The sequence below is a fragment of the Chiloscyllium punctatum genome, chromosome 10, assembly GCF_047496795.1.
Source record: "Chiloscyllium punctatum isolate Juve2018m chromosome 10, sChiPun1.3, whole genome shotgun sequence".
NCBI lineage: Eukaryota > Metazoa > Chordata > Chondrichthyes > Orectolobiformes > Hemiscylliidae > Chiloscyllium > Chiloscyllium punctatum.
In genome coordinates this window covers 56,962,310-56,980,939 of record NC_092748.1, presented here as the reverse complement: position 1 = coordinate 56,980,939, position 18,630 = coordinate 56,962,310, and the positions used below count along the sequence as shown (strand labels likewise).

General features: G+C 40.7%; 1 protein-coding gene across 5 annotated transcripts in view; it reads left to right on the top strand.

Annotated features, from left to right (window-relative positions):
* Positions 1–18,630, top strand: part of rapgef4a (Rap guanine nucleotide exchange factor 4a) — a 289,463-nt gene that overhangs the window by 148,983 nt on the left and 121,850 nt on the right. For all 5 annotated transcript variants that reach the window (XM_072579213.1, XM_072579211.1, XM_072579212.1 and 2 more), the window contains one exon: positions 4,590–4,648. In XM_072579213.1, coding sequence (XP_072435314.1) covers positions 4,590–4,648 — 59 coding nt within the window. The remainder of the gene's footprint in view (positions 1–4,589; positions 4,649–18,630) is intronic.

The following is an 18,630-nucleotide window of genomic DNA, read 5'->3' as shown; positions in this document are numbered from 1 at the left end:
GTATCAAGGAGGCAGTAAAATCAGAAAGGGATCATGCTGTAAGATTGAGTGAAATAGGAGTTGATGGGAAGGGTGAGGGCAGTAATAAATTAAAAATACCATATATGAATGCATGAAGCATTAGAAATAAGATGGATGAGCTTGAGGCTCTTTTGGAAATTGGCAGATACGATATTGTGGGGATAACCGAGACGTGGCTTCAAGTGGACAGGGCCTGGGAAATGAATATTCAAGGCTACACGTGCTATCGTAAGGACAGACTGACGGGCAGAGGGGATGGGGTGGCCATGTTGGTAAGGGATGATATTCGGTCCCTTGCGCGGGGGAACCTAGAATCCGGGGATGTAGAGTCAGTGTGGATAGAGCTGAGAAATTCTAAGGGTAAAAAGACCCTCATGGGAGTCATCTACAGGCCCCCAAACAGTAGTCTGGATGTCGGATGTAAGTTGAATCAGGAGCTGAAATTGGCCTGTCGCAAAGATGTTACTACAGTTGTTATGGGGGATTATAACATGCAGGTAGACTGGGAGAATCAGGATGGTATTGGACCTCAAGAAAGAGACTTTGTGGAGTGCCTCAGATGGCTTCTTAGAACAGCTGGTTCTGGAGCCGACCAGGGAGAAGGCAATTCTGGATCTGGTATTGTGCAATGAACCAGAATTGGTCAGGGACCTCCTAAGTGAAGGTGCCAGTGGGTAGTAGTGACCATAATATAATAAGCTTCAATCTGCAATTTGAGAGGGAGAGGGTACAATCAGAAGTGACAATATTTCTGTTGAATAAAGGGAACTCTGGAGCTATGAGGGAGGAACTGGCCAGAGTTCAATGGTGCAATACCTTAGCAGGGATGACAGTGGAGGAACAATGGCGGATATTTCTGTGTATAATGCAGAAGTTGCAGGATCAGTTCATTCCAGAAAGGAAGATAGATCCTAGGAGGAGGCATGGGTGGCCGTGGCTGACGAGGGAAGTTAAGAAACATATAAAGTCAAAAGAGAAAAAGTATAACATAGCAAAGATGAGTGGGAAAACGGAGGACTGGGAAGCTTTTAAAGAACAGATGATTACTAAGAAGGAAATATGCAGAAAAAAATAAGGTACGAAGGTAAACTGGCCAAAAATATAAAAGGGATAGTAAAAGTTTTTTTTAGGTATGTGAAAGGCAAAAAAATGATGAAGACTAAAATTGGGTCCTTGAAGACAGAAACAGAGGAATATATTACGGGGAACAAAGAAATGGCAGAAGAATTGAATTGGTACTTCAGATTTGTGTTCACACAAGCAATCTCCCTAAGGTAACAGTGGCTGAAGGACCTGAACTTAAGGGAATTTATATTTGCCAGGAATTGGTGTTGGAGAGACTGTTAGGTCTGAAGGTTGATAAGTCCCCGGGGCCTGATGGTCTACATCCCAGGGTACTGAAGGAGGTGGCTCGAGAAATTGTGAATGCGTTGGTGATTATTTTCCAGAGTTCGATAGATTCAGGATCAGTTCCTGCGGATTGGAGGGTGGCTAATGTTGGACCACTTTTTTTAAGAAAGGTGGGAGAGAGAAAGCAGGAAATTATAGACCAGTTAGTGTGACCTCAGTGGTGGTCAAGATGCTGGAATCTATTATAAAGGATGAAATTACAACACATCTGGATAGTAGTAACAGGATAGGTTAGAGGCAGCATGGATTTATGAAGGGGAAATCATGCTTGACTAATCTTCTGGAAATTATTTGAGGATGTAACTCTGAAGATGGACAAGGGAGATCCAGTAGATGTATGTACCTGGACTTTCAGAAAGTTTTTGATAAAGTCCCACATAGGTTAGTGAGCAAAATTGGGGCACGTGGTACTGGGGCCAAAGTACTAACTTGGATTGAAAGTTGGTTGGCTGACAGGAAACAAAGTAGTGATAAACTGCTCCATTTCGGAATGGCAGGCAGTGACCAGTGGGGTACTGCAGGGATCAGTGCTGGGACTGCAGCTTTTTACAATATATGTTAATGATATAGAAGATGGTATTAGCAATAACATTAGCAAATTTGCTGATGATACTAAGCTGGGTGGCAGGGTGAAATGTGATGAGAATGTTAGGAGATTATAGGGTGACCTGGACAAGTTAGGTGAGTGGTCAGATACATGGCAGATGCAGTTTAATGTGGATAAATGTATGGTTATCCACTCCGGTGGCAAGAACCGGAAGGCAGATTACTACCTAAATGGAATCAATTTGGGCAAAGGGGCAGTACGGAGAGATCTGGGTGTTCTTGTACACCAGTCAATGAAGGTAAGCATGCAGGTTCAGCAAGTAGTGAAGAAGGCTAATAGCATGCTGGCCTTCATAACAAGAGGGATTGAGTATAGAAGCAAAGAGGTTCTTCTGCAGTTGTACAGGGCCCTAGTGCGACCACATCTGGAGTACTGTGTGCAGGTCTGGTCTCCAAATTTGAGGAAAGACATTCTGGCTATTGAGGGAGTGCAGCATAGGTTCACGAGGTCAATTCCTGGAATGGCAGGATTACCTTACACTAGAAGACTGGAGCGACTGGGCTTGTATACCCTTGAGTTTAGAAGACTGAGAGGGGATCTGATTGAGACATGTAAGATTATTTAAGGATTGGACACCCTGGAGGCAGGAAACATGTTTCCGCTGATGGGTGAGTGCCGAACCAGAGGACACAGCTTAAAAATACTGGGTAGACCATTTAGGACAGAGATGAGGAGAAACATCTTCATCCTGAGTGTGGTGGCTGTTGAATGCTCTGCCCCAGAGGGCAGTGGAGGCCCAGTCTCTGGCTTCATTTAAGAAAGAGTTGGATAGAGCTGTCAAGGATAGTGGAATCAAGGGTTATGGAGATACGGCAGGAACAGGATACTGATTTAAGGATGATCATATTGAATGGTGCAGGCTCGAAGGGCAGAATGGCCTACTCCTGCACCTATTGTCTATTGACTTGATTCTTCTGCCTTCAGAAAATCGAAATGGAATTGTGGACTGAACAATTTACAGCAAGATTCTGATACTGTAAAATTTGAACAGGGGATGTACAGGCAGAACTGTGAATTTTTATTTTACATAATTTTTGCACTCCCACAGTTGTGTACCTCCGGTCAAAGAACGTGCCCACTTCTGCTGACTGCTACATTTGTGTTTCTCTACTTGGACTTCTCACCATCATGCTCTGGGTTCTCTTTTACTCTTGGCTTATCTATTTCTGGTGTTTGATTTGGTGGGACAAGGAGCCTTCACTGGCTGCTGGCTGCTTTTTTGAGGAGGTAATTAAGATTGTGTGGAACATTAAACCCTCATTACCTTCTTTCCTTGACATGAACAGAATAAAGCCTTGGCAGTTTCTACTACAGGTGAGCAATTAGTGCGCTCACACTCTCTCTCAAGTTGAATTATGGCCGGTATATTCACCATGTTCACTCATAGTTTATAAAAACTCATTTCCTAAGTGTTTGAATACTAATTGTACTCTTTTCAAACTAAGGTCAACTGCTAGATTGCTTGTTTGTTTCATCAATGACCTTGGCCAATAATCTTCACTGCTGAGTACTTCAACCCAAAATTTCCCATCTATTCATATTAATGAATGAGAAGTTCGCAGGCTGGAAGCATAGAACTTGTTTCATTTTGCTATGTTCTTCAGGGGCTTTTAAAGTATAACATGTTAACTCTAGCTATAGAAATAAGCTACTTGGTATGTGTAACCATCAGATGATTGACAAATAGTAATATTATTTTCTGACCCAACCCATCAATAACCCTTAAAATATCAAATGTATAGAAGATTAATAATTTATAAAATAAATCAAATGTTAAACATGCTGACATAGCATAGGAAATAGTGTCCCTTTTGTCCTCCCCTTCCGCCCCAATGCCCTTCACCATTCCCATTACTTCCAGCACAACACCAGCATTAACCTGTCATCTTTTATTTTTCAGAATCAATTTTTTTAATATATCCATCTAGCCCACATCTATTCCCCTTACCATGGTACCTTGTCTTTTTACCTTCAATCTTCCAATATTTGAAATACTAGATGGTAGGATCATTGCATAAGACTTTTATATCTGTGATATTTTCTAGATCTGGCAGAAAGTCACTTTGTCAACAGCTGTAATTTTGTCTTTAGCTGCAATGCCAAGAAACTAGTCTCCTTTATGACAGAGCTGAAACAGGCCCTATTTTTACTTTCTCACTTGTACTTCTTGAGTACAAGGCTTTTCCATCTCTAGCTTTTTAGCCCTTCGTTATTCACCCTTTCATTCTCCACATGTACTAGACCTCACACTTGCCCTCTTGCTTGATAGAGAATGGCCATTGTACTTCACAAAAGTTTGATAAATTTGCATCTACTTGTCAAATCCCTTGCAACATGCTTCACTGGCAATTTTCCCTGCATTTAACACATATCCACAATGCAATTGCATTAATAGTGCATTAAAACATTTGGAGATAAAAAATAAAGATCTAAAACAGAAGATGTAGATATTTACCTATGAAATAAAAGGAACTGTACTGTGGTAATAGGTCTTTGATAACATTGAAGTGAAATGCTTCATATTAAAAATATACTGCTTGTGTTTTTCCAGGAATCCCTGAAAAGGAGAATGTGAGCAGCAATGCACTGTGTTCTGTGTCAAAAAACAAGGTATATGATCACTTGTTTACTGGCGGAATTGAATCTTTACTGGCCTCTTCAAGCCAATATTATTTTTACATTCTTGATTTAAATATGTTTTAGAAATTTTGGCATAATTGAACAAGTGTATATAAATAAAATCAAGCTTGTGTAAAAGCAACTGCCTTTCAGGAGATACAAGGTCAAGAGTAAACTTTCATGTGCATAATGGAAAGGCTTTGGTAATAATGGGCTGAGTCACTAGGTGGCACGGTGACACAATGGTTAGCGCTGCTGCCTCACAGCACCAGGGGCCTAGTTTCGATTCCAGCCTCTGCTGACTGTCTGTCTGTGTGGACATTCTCCCCATGGCTGCATTGGTTTCCTCCGGGTGCTCTGGTTTCCTCCCACAATCCAAAATTGTGCAGGTTGGGTGAATTGGCTGTGCTTAATTGCCCATAGTGGTCAGGGATGTATGGGTTAGGGGCATTAGTCTGGGATAAATGTAGAGTAATAGGGTAGGGGAATGGGTCTGGGTGGGTTACTGTTTGACTGGTCAGTGTGGACTTGGGCTGAAGAGTCTGTTTCCACACTGTAGAGATTCTATAATCTATGATTGACATTACTGGGCTGTCAGTCCCAGGAGCCAGCACTGAGATGGTAAAGTCCAAGCCAGATCTGAGGCTGTAACTGAAATATGATCATGCACCTTCTAGTCTGCTTTGGTCATGTGACCTATACTATGGAGGGGACATGTTTAATGTCTTCTCTTCAAGGAAGGCTAAAGCGGCTTGCTTGTTGATGAAGCACCACATCATCTAACATCCACTCAATTTACCACTGATGCTCAGTAGCTGCAGTGTTGTCCTATCTATAAAATGCACTGCATGAGTTCACCACCAAGGCTCCTTAGTCAGTACCTTCCAAACCCACAACCACTTCCTTCTAGAAGGACAAACCTAGAACATAGAACAGTACAGGACGTTCCGGTCCTCCATTTCTGTGCTGACCATGATATTCTAAATTATTCTCATCAGCCTGCACATGGTCCATATCCTCTCTTCTCTGCCAGTTCACATGTTTGTGTTAATGCCTCTCAAATAGGATAGCAACATTTGCTCCTCCCTTGGCAGTGTGTTCCAGGCACCTACCATCCTCTGTGTATAAAAACCAAACTTACCTCGCACATCTCCTTTTAAACTTTACCTCTCTGGCTTTAAACCTATGCCCCCTAGTATTTGACATTTTCACCCTGGGGGAAAAAAGCCTCCAACTATCGACCCTGTCCAAGTCTGTCCCATTTTTATATACTTCTATCAAGTCATTCCCTCAGCCTCTGCTCTCAAAAACAATCCAAGCTTGTTCTTCTAGCAAATACACTCACATCCAGGCAGCATTCTGATAAACCTCTTCTGCATCCTTACCAAAATCTCCACATGCTTCCGATAGCATGGTGACCAGAACTGCACGCAGTACCTCAGATGTGACCTAACACAGCTGCAATATAACTTTCCAATTTTTTTACTCAACGTGACGACCAGCGACTGTAAAGTCAGGCCCCAATCAAATCGGCCTGTTTTTGCATTATACACGTTTTTCATGTACGTTTTCCATTTCCTTCAGTCGGGTTGTTGTCATGTCCAATTGACCCTTACTGATTAACCATTAATGGTCTAGTTTGAAGATAGTACAGGGGTCAGCACAGTGGCTCAGTGGTTAGCTCTAATGCCGAACAGTGCCAGGGACTCTGGTTCAATTCCTGCGTCGGGCAACTGTCTGTGTAGAGTTTGCACATTCTCCCCGTCTCTGCGTGGGTTTCCTTCAGGTGCTCCAGTTTCCTCCCACCATCCAAAGATGTGCAGGTCAGGTGAATTGACCATGATAAATTGACCATAGTGTTAGGTGCATTAATCAGGGGTAAATGTAGGGGAATGGATCTAGGCGGGTTACTTTTCAGAGAGTTGGTGTGGACTTGTTGGGCTGAAGGGCCTGTTTCCATACTGTAGGGAATCTAATCTTGTCATTTTTTAAGCTCAATGCTACAACCTTATCAAACACCTTGCTGAAATCCAATTAGATTACATCAAAAGCATTGCTCTCTTCTATACACCTGGTCACCTCTTTGAAAAATTCAATCGCATTAATTAGACATGGCCTCCCTTTAACCAAACCACCCTGACTGCCTCTCCAAAAACAGATTAATTCTGTCCCTCAGAATCACTTCCAATAGGGTTCCCACCACTGAGGTTAGACTGGCCTTGATTAATGATACCATGTTAGCTGTCTTCCAGTCCTCTGACACATCTGTTGTCATAGAGGAATTCAAAAGTTTTGCAAATGCCCCTACTATTTCTTCCCTTGCCTTACTCAACAACCTGGGATACTTTTCATCTGGCCATGGAAATGTACCTAGCTTTTAAGCCTGTTAGATAGAGAGGAGGTGCAGAGTTGTCTATGCTAATTTCTTTAATTAATTGGTGAAATTTTAATTCAATTAAAAAAAAGTCTGGAATTAAGAGTCTTGTGATGACCATGAAACCATTGTTGAATGTTGAAAAAAACCTATCTGGTTCGTTCATGTCCTTTTACGGAAAGAAAGTGCATTTCCTACCTGATCTGGCCTATATGTGACTCCAGACCCACCTCAAAGTGGTTGATTCTCAACTGCACTTTGAGTAATTAGGAATGAGCAATAAATGCTGGCCTAGCCAGTGATGCCCTCATCCCATGAATGAATGAAAAAAAAGTCTTTTTTTTCCCTCTCACTGAACACACAACCAAAGTATTTATTTAGAACCCTACTTACTCTGGCTCCACGCACAAATTACCCCTGTGGTCCTTAATGGACCCTATCCTTTCCCTCATTATCCTTTTATCCTTAATGTACCTGCAAAAACATTTAGGATTACTAGCATCTGCAATATTTTGCTTTGTCGTTTGAGCTGGATGATAATGCTGGTTTCTGCGAATATTGAGCTCTAGGCTTGAGTATTATTTTCAGCATGTCTGAGTTCATAATTGCTACATGTTTCTGAGAATCGTTTGTATCTTTATCTTCAGTGATTGCTGTGCACTAAATGCAACTTGATATCTTGGATCAAATACCACAGTTCAATTAACTAATCAATAAAGTGATTTCCAGCTCTTTCATCTGAGAACAGGGCTGTGGTGCAGTGATGATAATTTAACACTGGTGTCATTTTCTGTGTACAATGACAGCTGCTCTTTTTTTTAAGTCATCACATCGATTGCTTGAAAGTTAAACATGGTATCTGTAAGTTAGGTTTGAACTTAATTGTTTCCTTTTTAGAAATGATTTTCAAAAATATGTTTGGTGTTCCCAATAACATTTGCAGCTGATTCAGAGATGTACTGGTTGGAGCTCTTACTTTTCAAATGTCTTGTTTTGTTTTAAGACTAATTTGTTGTGGTTTGTGTGTATCTACAAAGTTCTATAGAATAATTTTTAATTTAAACCAAACATAAATTAAACTATTGCTGTGGATATTCAACTTTGAGGGACCATTTTAATATTATGAAGTCCTCTATATGAGATGATGATGATGAAATTCCTTAATGCCAATTTTTTGTGGTAATTAAGACTATTGGGAGAAGCTAAGTTAATCTATCTGTATTATGTATTGAGAAGGAAATCTTGCCAGCCACCCAGAAGCAGCATGGGGAAATTAAGACTTGCTCGCAATTATTTTCCATAAATTTTATCTCTGCAATTTACATCTCAACTTTTACATCACAATTTCACAATTAACAAATTGCTTTTCAGATATGATGGTAAATTTATCTTTAACTGGCCATGTTGAACAGGATATAAATCCCTTGAAATTGTGTTATGCTGGGTCAAAGTCTGGGTTAAAGATAGCCAATGCAAATCCATGAAATTTACATAACAGTTTAAAGCAAAAACTAAAGGGCTGAACAGTTATACAATGACCTTTCAATTCAGATGGAAATTAAAATCCAGGTTCAACTAAGAACATCAAAGCCTTTCTGCCCATCTACTAACTGTAAAGATGGGCAAAAATGAGTTTGGATAGGGAATACTATTTGATTAAAAAATACTGTTGTTCTCTGCTGTGCTGGATATGATTGAGGTCGAGTTTTGAAAAGAGTAACAAAGAGGTGGTGTAGTACTTAGAATCTATTCACTAAACTGCTGCCTACTGACTGGATCCCACCAGCTCAAAGCAATACAGACAGCAGAATTGTTCTTAAATGTGATCAGGAAGACATTTTTCCACTCTACTGCCAACTGTTACATGTCCGTGCTGTACTCTGAATTTACTGTTCAGACTCCTTACTTCTCTGCCCTGCCCATTTTCACAATGCCATTTTCAATTTACACTGGTCAAATTGCCATTGCCAGTCAATGCAAACACAGTACCATGGGATGAGTTCTCATTTGCAGTAGATTTGGGTGGAGACCAGTATTTGTGCACCGAACAATACTGGAACCGACATAGTCATTGAACTGAAACTGCAGCATCCCCCAAAGTCAAGAATGGAATTAGGGGCCACAATAATGTCTATTACAAAATGCTGTTTCTGGTGCCTGCAATATTCACTTGTGGAGGGAAAGTGGACAGGAAGGGCCCTGATGAAGGGTCACCTGACTGGAAATGTTAACGTTTTTCCTGTCTTAACAGATGTTGTCAGTCCTGCTGAGCTGCTCCAGCTTTTTACTCTTTCTTTTTCATTTGATTTCCCGTGTCAGCAGTTCTTTGTTGTCTATTATGGACAGAAATCCTGCTCTCCCCTCAATTGAGACTGGTTTAAACCATTTAAAAACTCTAAGGACTTTCAAGGCTGAAACTTGACTTTGTTTTTTGAAGTGGTATACAGGTTACTGATGCCTTCAGAAACAGACCACCTGATCAGAGGTGGGTAAAAGGTAGCTGCTTCATTGCATCACCTCAGCCTTGTAAGACACTGAATGGAACAATATGGGATGATATTTGGTAAGTGTCTCCATTTTGCAAATGATAGGAGAGGCTGGCAGATCAGTGTAAAACAGTTGGGCTGATGCAGTTGATAGCTCCTTCATTCAAAAGGATTCAGCCCAGTCTCCTCCTGAGATTGCCAGCATCACAGATGTAAGCTTTCAATGAATTTGATTCATTCTATATGATGCCAAGAAATGGCTGAAGGAACTGGATAATGAAAAGGTTATGGGCCCTGATGATGTACTGGCAATAGCTGAAGACTTGAGCTCCAGATCTAGCCATGCTCATTGCCTTATTATAACACAGGCATTAATCCAGCCATGTGGGAAATTGCCCAGGTATGTCCCATCCACGAAATGTGACAGCCCAATAGTCGATTATCGATCTTTGTCTTCTCTGTTATCAGCAACTTAATGTCACTGAAAATATTTTCAGGAATCATTTTCTTAACAACAACTCCCTCAGTCAGGCCCACTCATCTCTGATCATCTTATTACAGTTTTGTTCCATAACTAGGCACGAGTCCCGAACTCAAGAGAAAGTGAGGATAATGGTCCTGGATGACACCAAGACAGCATTTGATTGAGTATCATATCAAGGGATCCAAGCAAAACTGGAATCGTTGGGAATTGGGAATGATTTCTGCTGTTTGAAGACATCCCTCTCAGAAAGGAAGATGGTGTTTGTTGGAGGCTGGTTATCTTAACCACATACCATCTCTGCAGGAGCTCCTCAAGGTGGTGTCCTAGGGCCAACTATCCTCAACAGATGCATCAATTACCTTCCCTCCACCATACAATCAGAGTTAGAGATGTTCACTGAGCAATGTGTGATCCACATGTCTGGATAAATGCAGCACTAACATCATTCTCTTGAAGAAACATGCAGGACAAAGCAGTCCACCTGATTGGCATTCCATCTACCACTGTCAACATTCATTTCCTTCAGCACTGCTTACACTGGCAGTGGGTGATTTACTACAGTAACCTCACCGAGACTCCTTCGACACCACCTGTCACCCAGAAGGACAATGGCAGCAGATGTGTAGGAATGCCACTACTTATAAGTTGTTGTGTCAAAATGTCATGCAATCCTAACATGTAAATATGTCAATGTTCCTTTTTTGACCTCAACTTCAATCTGCCTGCTACAGACACCTGTCCATGACAGTGTCAGTAAGCATGACCACTTGTGGACTTTAAGTTTTTAGTCGTCTTATTCGAATACATGTTATGTGGCACTATCACCATGCTAAATGGGACAGATTTTGAGCAGATATAGCAACTCTAGACTGGGTATCCATGAAGTGCAATGGGCCATCAACCGCAGAATTGTGCACCAGCACAATCCGTAACCTCATGACCCAGCATATTCCCCACTCACCCATTACCAGGGATCAATCCTGATTCAATGGAGAGTGCAGGAGGGCAGGCCAGGAGCAGTACTGGGCAGACCTGAGGATATCGGCCAATCTGGTGAAGCTACCAAACAGGAGTACTTATTGGTGAAGAGCTTATGCTTGAAATGTTGACTTTCCTGCTTCTTGGATGCTACCTGACCTGCTTTTCTAGCATCACACTTTTGACTCCGAACTACCTGCATGCCAAACAGCATAAGCACCAACTAATATCTCTCAACCAACCGATCAGATCGAAGCTCTACAGTCCTGCCACACCCAATCATGATGGTGGTGGGCAATTAAACAACTCAATAGAGCAGGTGAAGGTTCAACAAATCTTCCCATTCTCAATGATGGAAAAGCCCAGCATATCCGTGTAGGGATAAGGCTGAAGTTTTCGCAGCAATCTTCATCCAGAAGTGGCAAGTGGATAAGCCATCTTGGCTTCTGCCAGTGGTCCCCAGCATTACAGATTTCAGTCTTCAGCCAATTCAATTCACTCCATGTAATATCAAGGAATGGTTGGAGATGCTGGTTATTGCAATGGCTATGGGCCCTGACAACATTCTAGCAATAGTACTGAAGACTTGTGCTCCAGACCTTGCCATTCCCCTAGCCAAGTGGTTCCAGTACAGTTGCAACACTGGTATCTATCCAACAATGTAGAAAATTGACAAGTATGTCCTCTTTTTTTTCTAAAAAAAACAAGACAAATCCAACCCAGCCAATGTCTGCCCCATTACTCCTACTCTCGACCATCAGTAAAGTGATGGAAGATGTCTTCCACAGTGCTATCAAGCAGCACCTGCTCAGCAATAACCTTTTTCAGTGATGCTCAGTTTGGGTTCCACCAAATCCACTTAGCTCCTGACCTAATTTATAGCCTTCATCCAAACACACTCAAAAGAGCTGAATTTCAGAGCTAAGGTGAGATTGACAGCCTTGACATCAAGGCTGCATTCAATAGAGTGTGGAATCAAGGAGGTAAAAACAATGACTGCAGATGCTGGAAACCAGATTCTGGATTAGTGGTGCTGGAAGAGCACAGCAGTTCAGGCAGCATGGAATCAAGGAGCCTGACCAAAACTGGAATCAATGGGAATTTGAGGGCAAACTCTCTTCTGATTGGAGTCATACCTAGCATATAGGAAGATGGTCATGGATGTTGGAGTTCAGTCATCTTGGGTCCAAGAATTCTCTGCATGAGTTCCTCAGGCTCATGTCATAGGCTCAACCATCTTCAGTTGCTTCACCAATGACCTTCCCTCCATAAGGTCAGGAGTTGAAATGTTCACTGATTAGTGTTCAGAACCGTTCCTGACAACTCCGTTATTGAAACAGTCGGTGTTCAAATGTAACCAGATCTGTATCTAAACTTTGGCTTACTAGTAACATTTGCACCACATAAATGCCTGGCTATCTCCAATGAGACAATGTAGCCACTGCCCCTTGGTATCAATGACATTAACATTACTGAATCCCCCACTGTCAACATCGTGGGGGTCACCATTGATCAGAAACTCAACTGGAATCACCATCTAAGCAGTGGCTACAAGAGCAGGTCAGAGACCAGGAAAACTGCAGCAAGTAACTCACCTCTTGACTCCCCAAAGCTTACTCGCTATCTACAAGGCACAAGTTCAGAGTGTAATGGAATACTCCCGGATGGCTGCAGCTCCACCAACACTCCTGAATCTTGACACCATCCAGGACAAAGCATCCAGCTTGATAGGCACCACGTCCACAATCATCCACTCCCTCCACCATCGATGATCAGTAGCAGCAGTGTACTATCTACAAGATGAACTGCAGAAATTTACCAAAGATCCTTTGATAGTACCTTCTAAACCCATCTTGAAGCTCAAGGGCAGCAAAAACATGGAACATCATAACCTGCAAGTTCCCCTCCACTCTCTATCCTGACTTGGAACTATGTCGCTGGCTCAAAAATCCAGGAATTTCCTTCCTAATGGCATTGAGAGTCAACCCTCAGCAGGTGGACTGCAGCAGTTCAAGAAGGCAGCTCACCACCACCTTCTCAAGGGTAACTAGGAACCGGCAATAAATGCTGGCCAACCAGTTATGCCTACATCACACAAGCGAATTAAAGGATGAGCTGCAGACCTTAATAGGTATATCTCAAGAAGCCTCTACATTTCACTGAGTACTGCTGCCCCTTTGCTAAAACTGGGTAGTTGGCTCATTTTGACGGATATAGCCTTGCAGAGATGGTCATTTCATAGCAGCGAAATGACTTTCTCTCTCTCCCAAGTGCAACCTCCTGTCTCACGGACCAGATCCAATTAGTGTAATATCAGAAACCCTGGGTATCCTCTCATCTTTTTTCCACTCGTTCCCTTCAGTCAGGAAAGTTTCTGTTTGCAGCTAGAGCCTATGCCTCTCCCCACCTTTTGCACGCTAAGCGTACAGCCAGCGAAAAGCATGCAGTCAGCAGAACCCATACTAGAATTATAGTAAGCAGCCAGAACAAATTTTGCATTATTCTTGGTGCCTGGCTTTGATTGTTATTAAGTAGCTAGTCCCTGTATTCATGTTCCAGTATGGATGATTACAAAGTTGAAATGCAAATATTGCGCTGTCCCTGTAGGGAGCGGTTACTGACCACCTGAGGACAGTAAGCACCAATTTCTGAAATGTCAGACTGCATGGAGATTTCATTCATTATGAAATGCAGAAAAACTGATCATTTGTGGGGTGTAAAATGACATTCCATTCCCATGGAAAGGTGTATGTTTTATGATTCACTTTTATATCTAAATTAATCCTATAACACCACAGAAATGGCATTAATTTTAGCTTGTAACATTGCTGTGTGTCACTCTCTGGAAGAGGTATTATTAGTGAATAATTCAGCTATCCCCATAATTAAAGGAAACATTGAAACTCTAATTCTCGAGTCATAGAATTGTAGCGACTTTACCAATCCATATTATAGATTATTTATTTCTATTTTTGAACTGTTTGCTTTGTCAGGTAATTAATGAAATATAAGCAGGTGCTTTCACAATACCAGAAGGGAGCTGATAAAGGTTATGGGTCAGGTACAGGATTACAGTGCTGCAACTTCAATTTCTAATCTCAGTCCCTCCAAATAGAATGGTGGAAGTTACCCTCTATGTAACACATGATTCACACTCCAGGGTAAGTGTTAGAAACATTAACAAAAGCTCTGACGGAACAAAGATTCTTGTAGCATAGCATCCCTGCCTCTAATCCAGAAGACCTGGGGTTCAAGTCCCACTTGCTTCAGAGGTGTGTAATAATATATCTGAACAGGTTAACTAAAAATATCTAAACTGACAGAATATATAATTTGTGAATCAAAACAGGACCCAATGCCATTTAAAAAAATTTTTTTTGCATGTTTCTAGGCCACATGCAGTGTAGGAAATTCACTTTGGGTGGCCTACATTAAATGACTATCGCATTGGCCTCAAGCTGTTTTTCTATCTGTGCAATCTTATTTAGTGAGTCTTTGAAGCATCTCCATTACCTTGTCCCTGTGTTCACAATTGGATACTGTTTGCCTATGCAACATTGTAATACACAATTGAAATATTATAATGTTTTGCACATTAAAAACATGTCACAAAAAAATCTTCTAATAGAGAATTTCTGCATGAGTACAGGTACCATGAAAATCCAAATTAAGAAAGCACACTGAACATGACTGAATTGTTTTTGTCAATCTGGTAAGTCTGTACCGCAAAAACATTTCTCAAGATCCATTCCCCTCCCCACTTTACTGCCTCTGTCAGAGAGAAAGCCAGTGATATTAGCCACCAAAAGTGTTCTGTCACCACTTGTTGGAGATGGTCAAACAATTAGGAAATGTGCAACATTAGGTTTTCCTTGTCTTGGGGGCAGCATTGGAAAACTACTAAGTACTTTGATCACTGTAAATGATTTCCTTAGAGAGGTCAAATTCCACGGTCTTACACTGGGGTCTTTAAATTGATTTATGTAATTTGTGTTGCCTGTAATGAATTAGACTTGGGTTGTTTTCCTTGGAGTGGAGCAGAGGAGAGGTGAGGGAGGGAAGTGGCACGTTTTGAGATGTATAAATATTGAGGGACATATTCGGGTAGAGAATAAGAGACTTTCCCCTTGATAGAGGGATCCATGTCTGGGGACATACATCAAAGGGATGGGGAAGAAGGTTTAGAGGAGTTGAGAGGAAAACTATTTCACTCAGGATGGTGGGAAACTGGAACTCACTGGCTGTAAGGGTAGTAGAGGCAGAAACCCTCTTAACATTTAAGAAGTATATAAATGAAGACTTCTGATGCCAAGGCATACAATGCTATGGGCTGGAAAATTAGATTAAAATACTCTGATTCTGGTTTTTGACAGGTGCAGACCTGATCTGCGCTGTAGGCTTTAGATTTTGACCCTGACATTTCTTAGTTACTGTTACAGCCAGTCATTTTTAAACACAGTTTTTCTAATTAAATTCATAATCTAAGTAGACAGCGAAATGAATACGTCAGTTATGTGGATAAGGTAGAGATTTCCTTCTGAAGAAATTAAGTTTAAAAGGAGATCTGATAATGGTATTCAAAATCTTGAGCAGTCTGGATAGAGTAGATGGGAGAACATGTCCTTGTCCTTGTTTGTGGAAGGAGAGAGACCAAAGGCCACAGACTTGAGGTAGTTCATAAAATAAACAATGGTGATATAAGGAAAAATGTTTTCATGCACCAAGTAAGTTAAGATCTGCGTGTGTGGTACAGACAAATTCAGTCAAAGCATTCAAATGTTATTTTGATAATAATTTGAAAAGGAGCCCTGTACAGAGCTACAGAGAAAAGACTGAGTCATACTAGGTAAATTGTTCCTTCAGGTAGCTAGCACAGACATAGGCCAAATTGTCATCTCCTGTGCTGTAACCATTTTGTTATTTTGGGTGACACGATGGCTCAGTGGTTAGCATTGCTGCCTCACAGCACCAGCGACTCTAGTTCAATTCCAGCCTCTGGCAACTGTGTCTGTGTGGAGTTTGCACATTCTCCCCGTGTCTGCATGGGTTTCCTCCGGGTGCTCCAGTTTTCCCCCCACAATCCAAAGGTGTGCAGGTCAGGTGAATTGGCCATGCTAAATTGCCCATAGTGTTCAGGGATGTGTAGGTTAGGTGCATTAGTCAGGGGTAAATGTAGGGGAATGGGTCTAGGTGGGTTACTCTTTGGAGGGTCGGTGTGAACTTGCCATGCTAAATGGCCTGTTTCCACACTGTTGGGATTCATTTTTGAGAGCACATTCTAAGCAATGTTGTAATACTGTAGTAGGAAACATTGTTATGTAACTTCTAAAGATATTGTTTTAAATCACAACTACTGCTATCCTTACAATACTGAAGTTAATTTTCTCTGCAATATGTACTTGCCTAAGTGACTGCAGAACTACTGTACATTGATCATCGCGTGTAGCTAATTAATATTTTAATGCAGAATTTAAAGATTCAAGAGTTTTCCATTTGCAAGCCTACTATTTATGCCTTTTATATAAGGTGTGACGATGTTATTTTATCATTTTTTGTTTTTGAATAGAGGTTGTTAAGACCGAGATGAGTGTGTCTGGGGGTAACAGTTTAACAATGAAAGGGGAGTGGCCAGTTCTCCCAGTTCTGATTTACTCTAGGTTTTTTTTGAGCTGCAGCAGTCACAAGATGTTTTGAGTATCAGAAGTGTTGAAAGCTTCAATATAGAATTCCTGACTTTTTCTGAAATCTCTTTTTTGGATGTTGTTCCCTCATGCCTGTAAGAATCTAATTGAATTTACCTTTTTGTCAAAGGGTGTGTTTATGGGATGTTACTATTTTGGAGCAATTACTTAGTTAAGTTGCTGTATCAGGTCAGTTGTATTCTAAATTCTGCTTCCTTTAGTTCATATTTTAACTCAAGTATTTAAACTAAATTCTGTTTTGCTTAAGGCTAAGTGGTTTGACCAGTTGCGTCACACCTGGAACATCCACCTCATCAGCCTTAAAAATAAGAAAAAGTTAGGGTCAAGGCTACCTTCTTAAAATATTTTGAGGGGGTTTGGCCTGGTCCATAACAGATGCAAGGACTATTCTAACTTATTTTAAATTACTGAATGTTTATCAGTCACACTGTTTATTTACGTTGTTTTACTGCTAAGGAACAGGTCCATTTTTAAGTTTTTTTTTATGTGCAGTGAATTTTCTCATTAACTAAAGTATGTGGCTCTTCTGGTGCTGGCATCATGTCTCTATCCCACAATGGGGAGGTCCAGGTTTCAGTTCCACCAGTTCCAGAAATGTATAATAACATCTCTGAACAGGTTGTTTAGAAAAATAGGTTAAATTTTATTAAAAATATGATCCATGACAGAATATTTTCCTTTAATGGAATTTCCAGCTAAACAAATTCATTTAGAAATAGTATGCAATTTTTTTCCAATTCTAAACAGCACTACTCAAGGAACCCACTATTCACTACTTAACAATATCTTGTAAACTTTATAAGACCTGTGGTCAACTTTTCATTAAAATTCCATCTGCTCTTTTTTAAAAACCATCCTCTTGAGATATCTCTTTCAGGATTTTTTTAGTTTTAAACACTCAAGAATATTTAACAATGTTGCTACTCTAATTGCCAGCTGAGTTGTAAGATTCTGTAAAAGCTTGAGTTGAAATTTCACTCTCTAGTCACTTATGAAAATATTACATGCTAATTCAGAGCTATGGAAGAGAATCCTCTTCATTATCTTTCCACTTGAGAAGATTTATTCAAATGATTGTTGAGATGGGTCGTCTTGAATTATATCTGTTTATTTGTTGTATCTGATGCGATTTTAAACTTGGTTCCTCAGACAGATATTACAGTGGAGAAAATTCTGTGGCTTTCAGCCCTGAATGTTTTGGTCCAGAGAGAAAATTCAGCATTGTGCAATGTGTTAATTTGTTCAGGTTTATTTTAACCTTGCTGAAAATGTGTTGCTGGAAAAGCGCATCAGGTCAGGCAGCATCCAAAGCGCAGGAGAATCGACGTTTCTGGCATGAGCCCTTCTTCAGGAACCAAGGTTATTTTAACCTTGGCCTTGTAACTAGCAAAAATCCAGGTTTAGTCAAAGAAAAATGCATGACTAGCCAGCAGATAGAATTGTTTGAAGTTTTAAGGTATTTGCAACACTCTGGATTCATTTGGGCAAGAAAATGTGAAAGAAATTTCAACATTGGAATCTGTGATCGTAGGAGGTCTGATCTTTTGGCTTCTTAAAATGTCATCTGTAATAATCTGCTCAGTATAACATCATGTTTTAAATAGGTAGTTATTGATGAACACCCCACTTTTTTTTTTGCAGACTTGGTGGGAAGTGTTAGAGGGATTAGCAGGCTAATACATTCCAGCCTACTGAAATGTTATGAGTGCTCCTTCTGTCTGAAGTGGGAGTTGAATTTCTTCTGGCTCATGCAAGTGTATGACCTACCAAGCTGCAAACCATCACCCCTTAGTTTCAAGTGGATGTACTAATGTACTGTTCCGAAAGTCAAGTTGTCCAAAAGCTTAAAATCTGTATTAGAAGACTATACCAATGCTTTTAAATATCTAAAGCCCAACTGAAAATTACTTTGTTTGGTTCTTAATTCCAGCGATTTAGTTTTGGTGAAG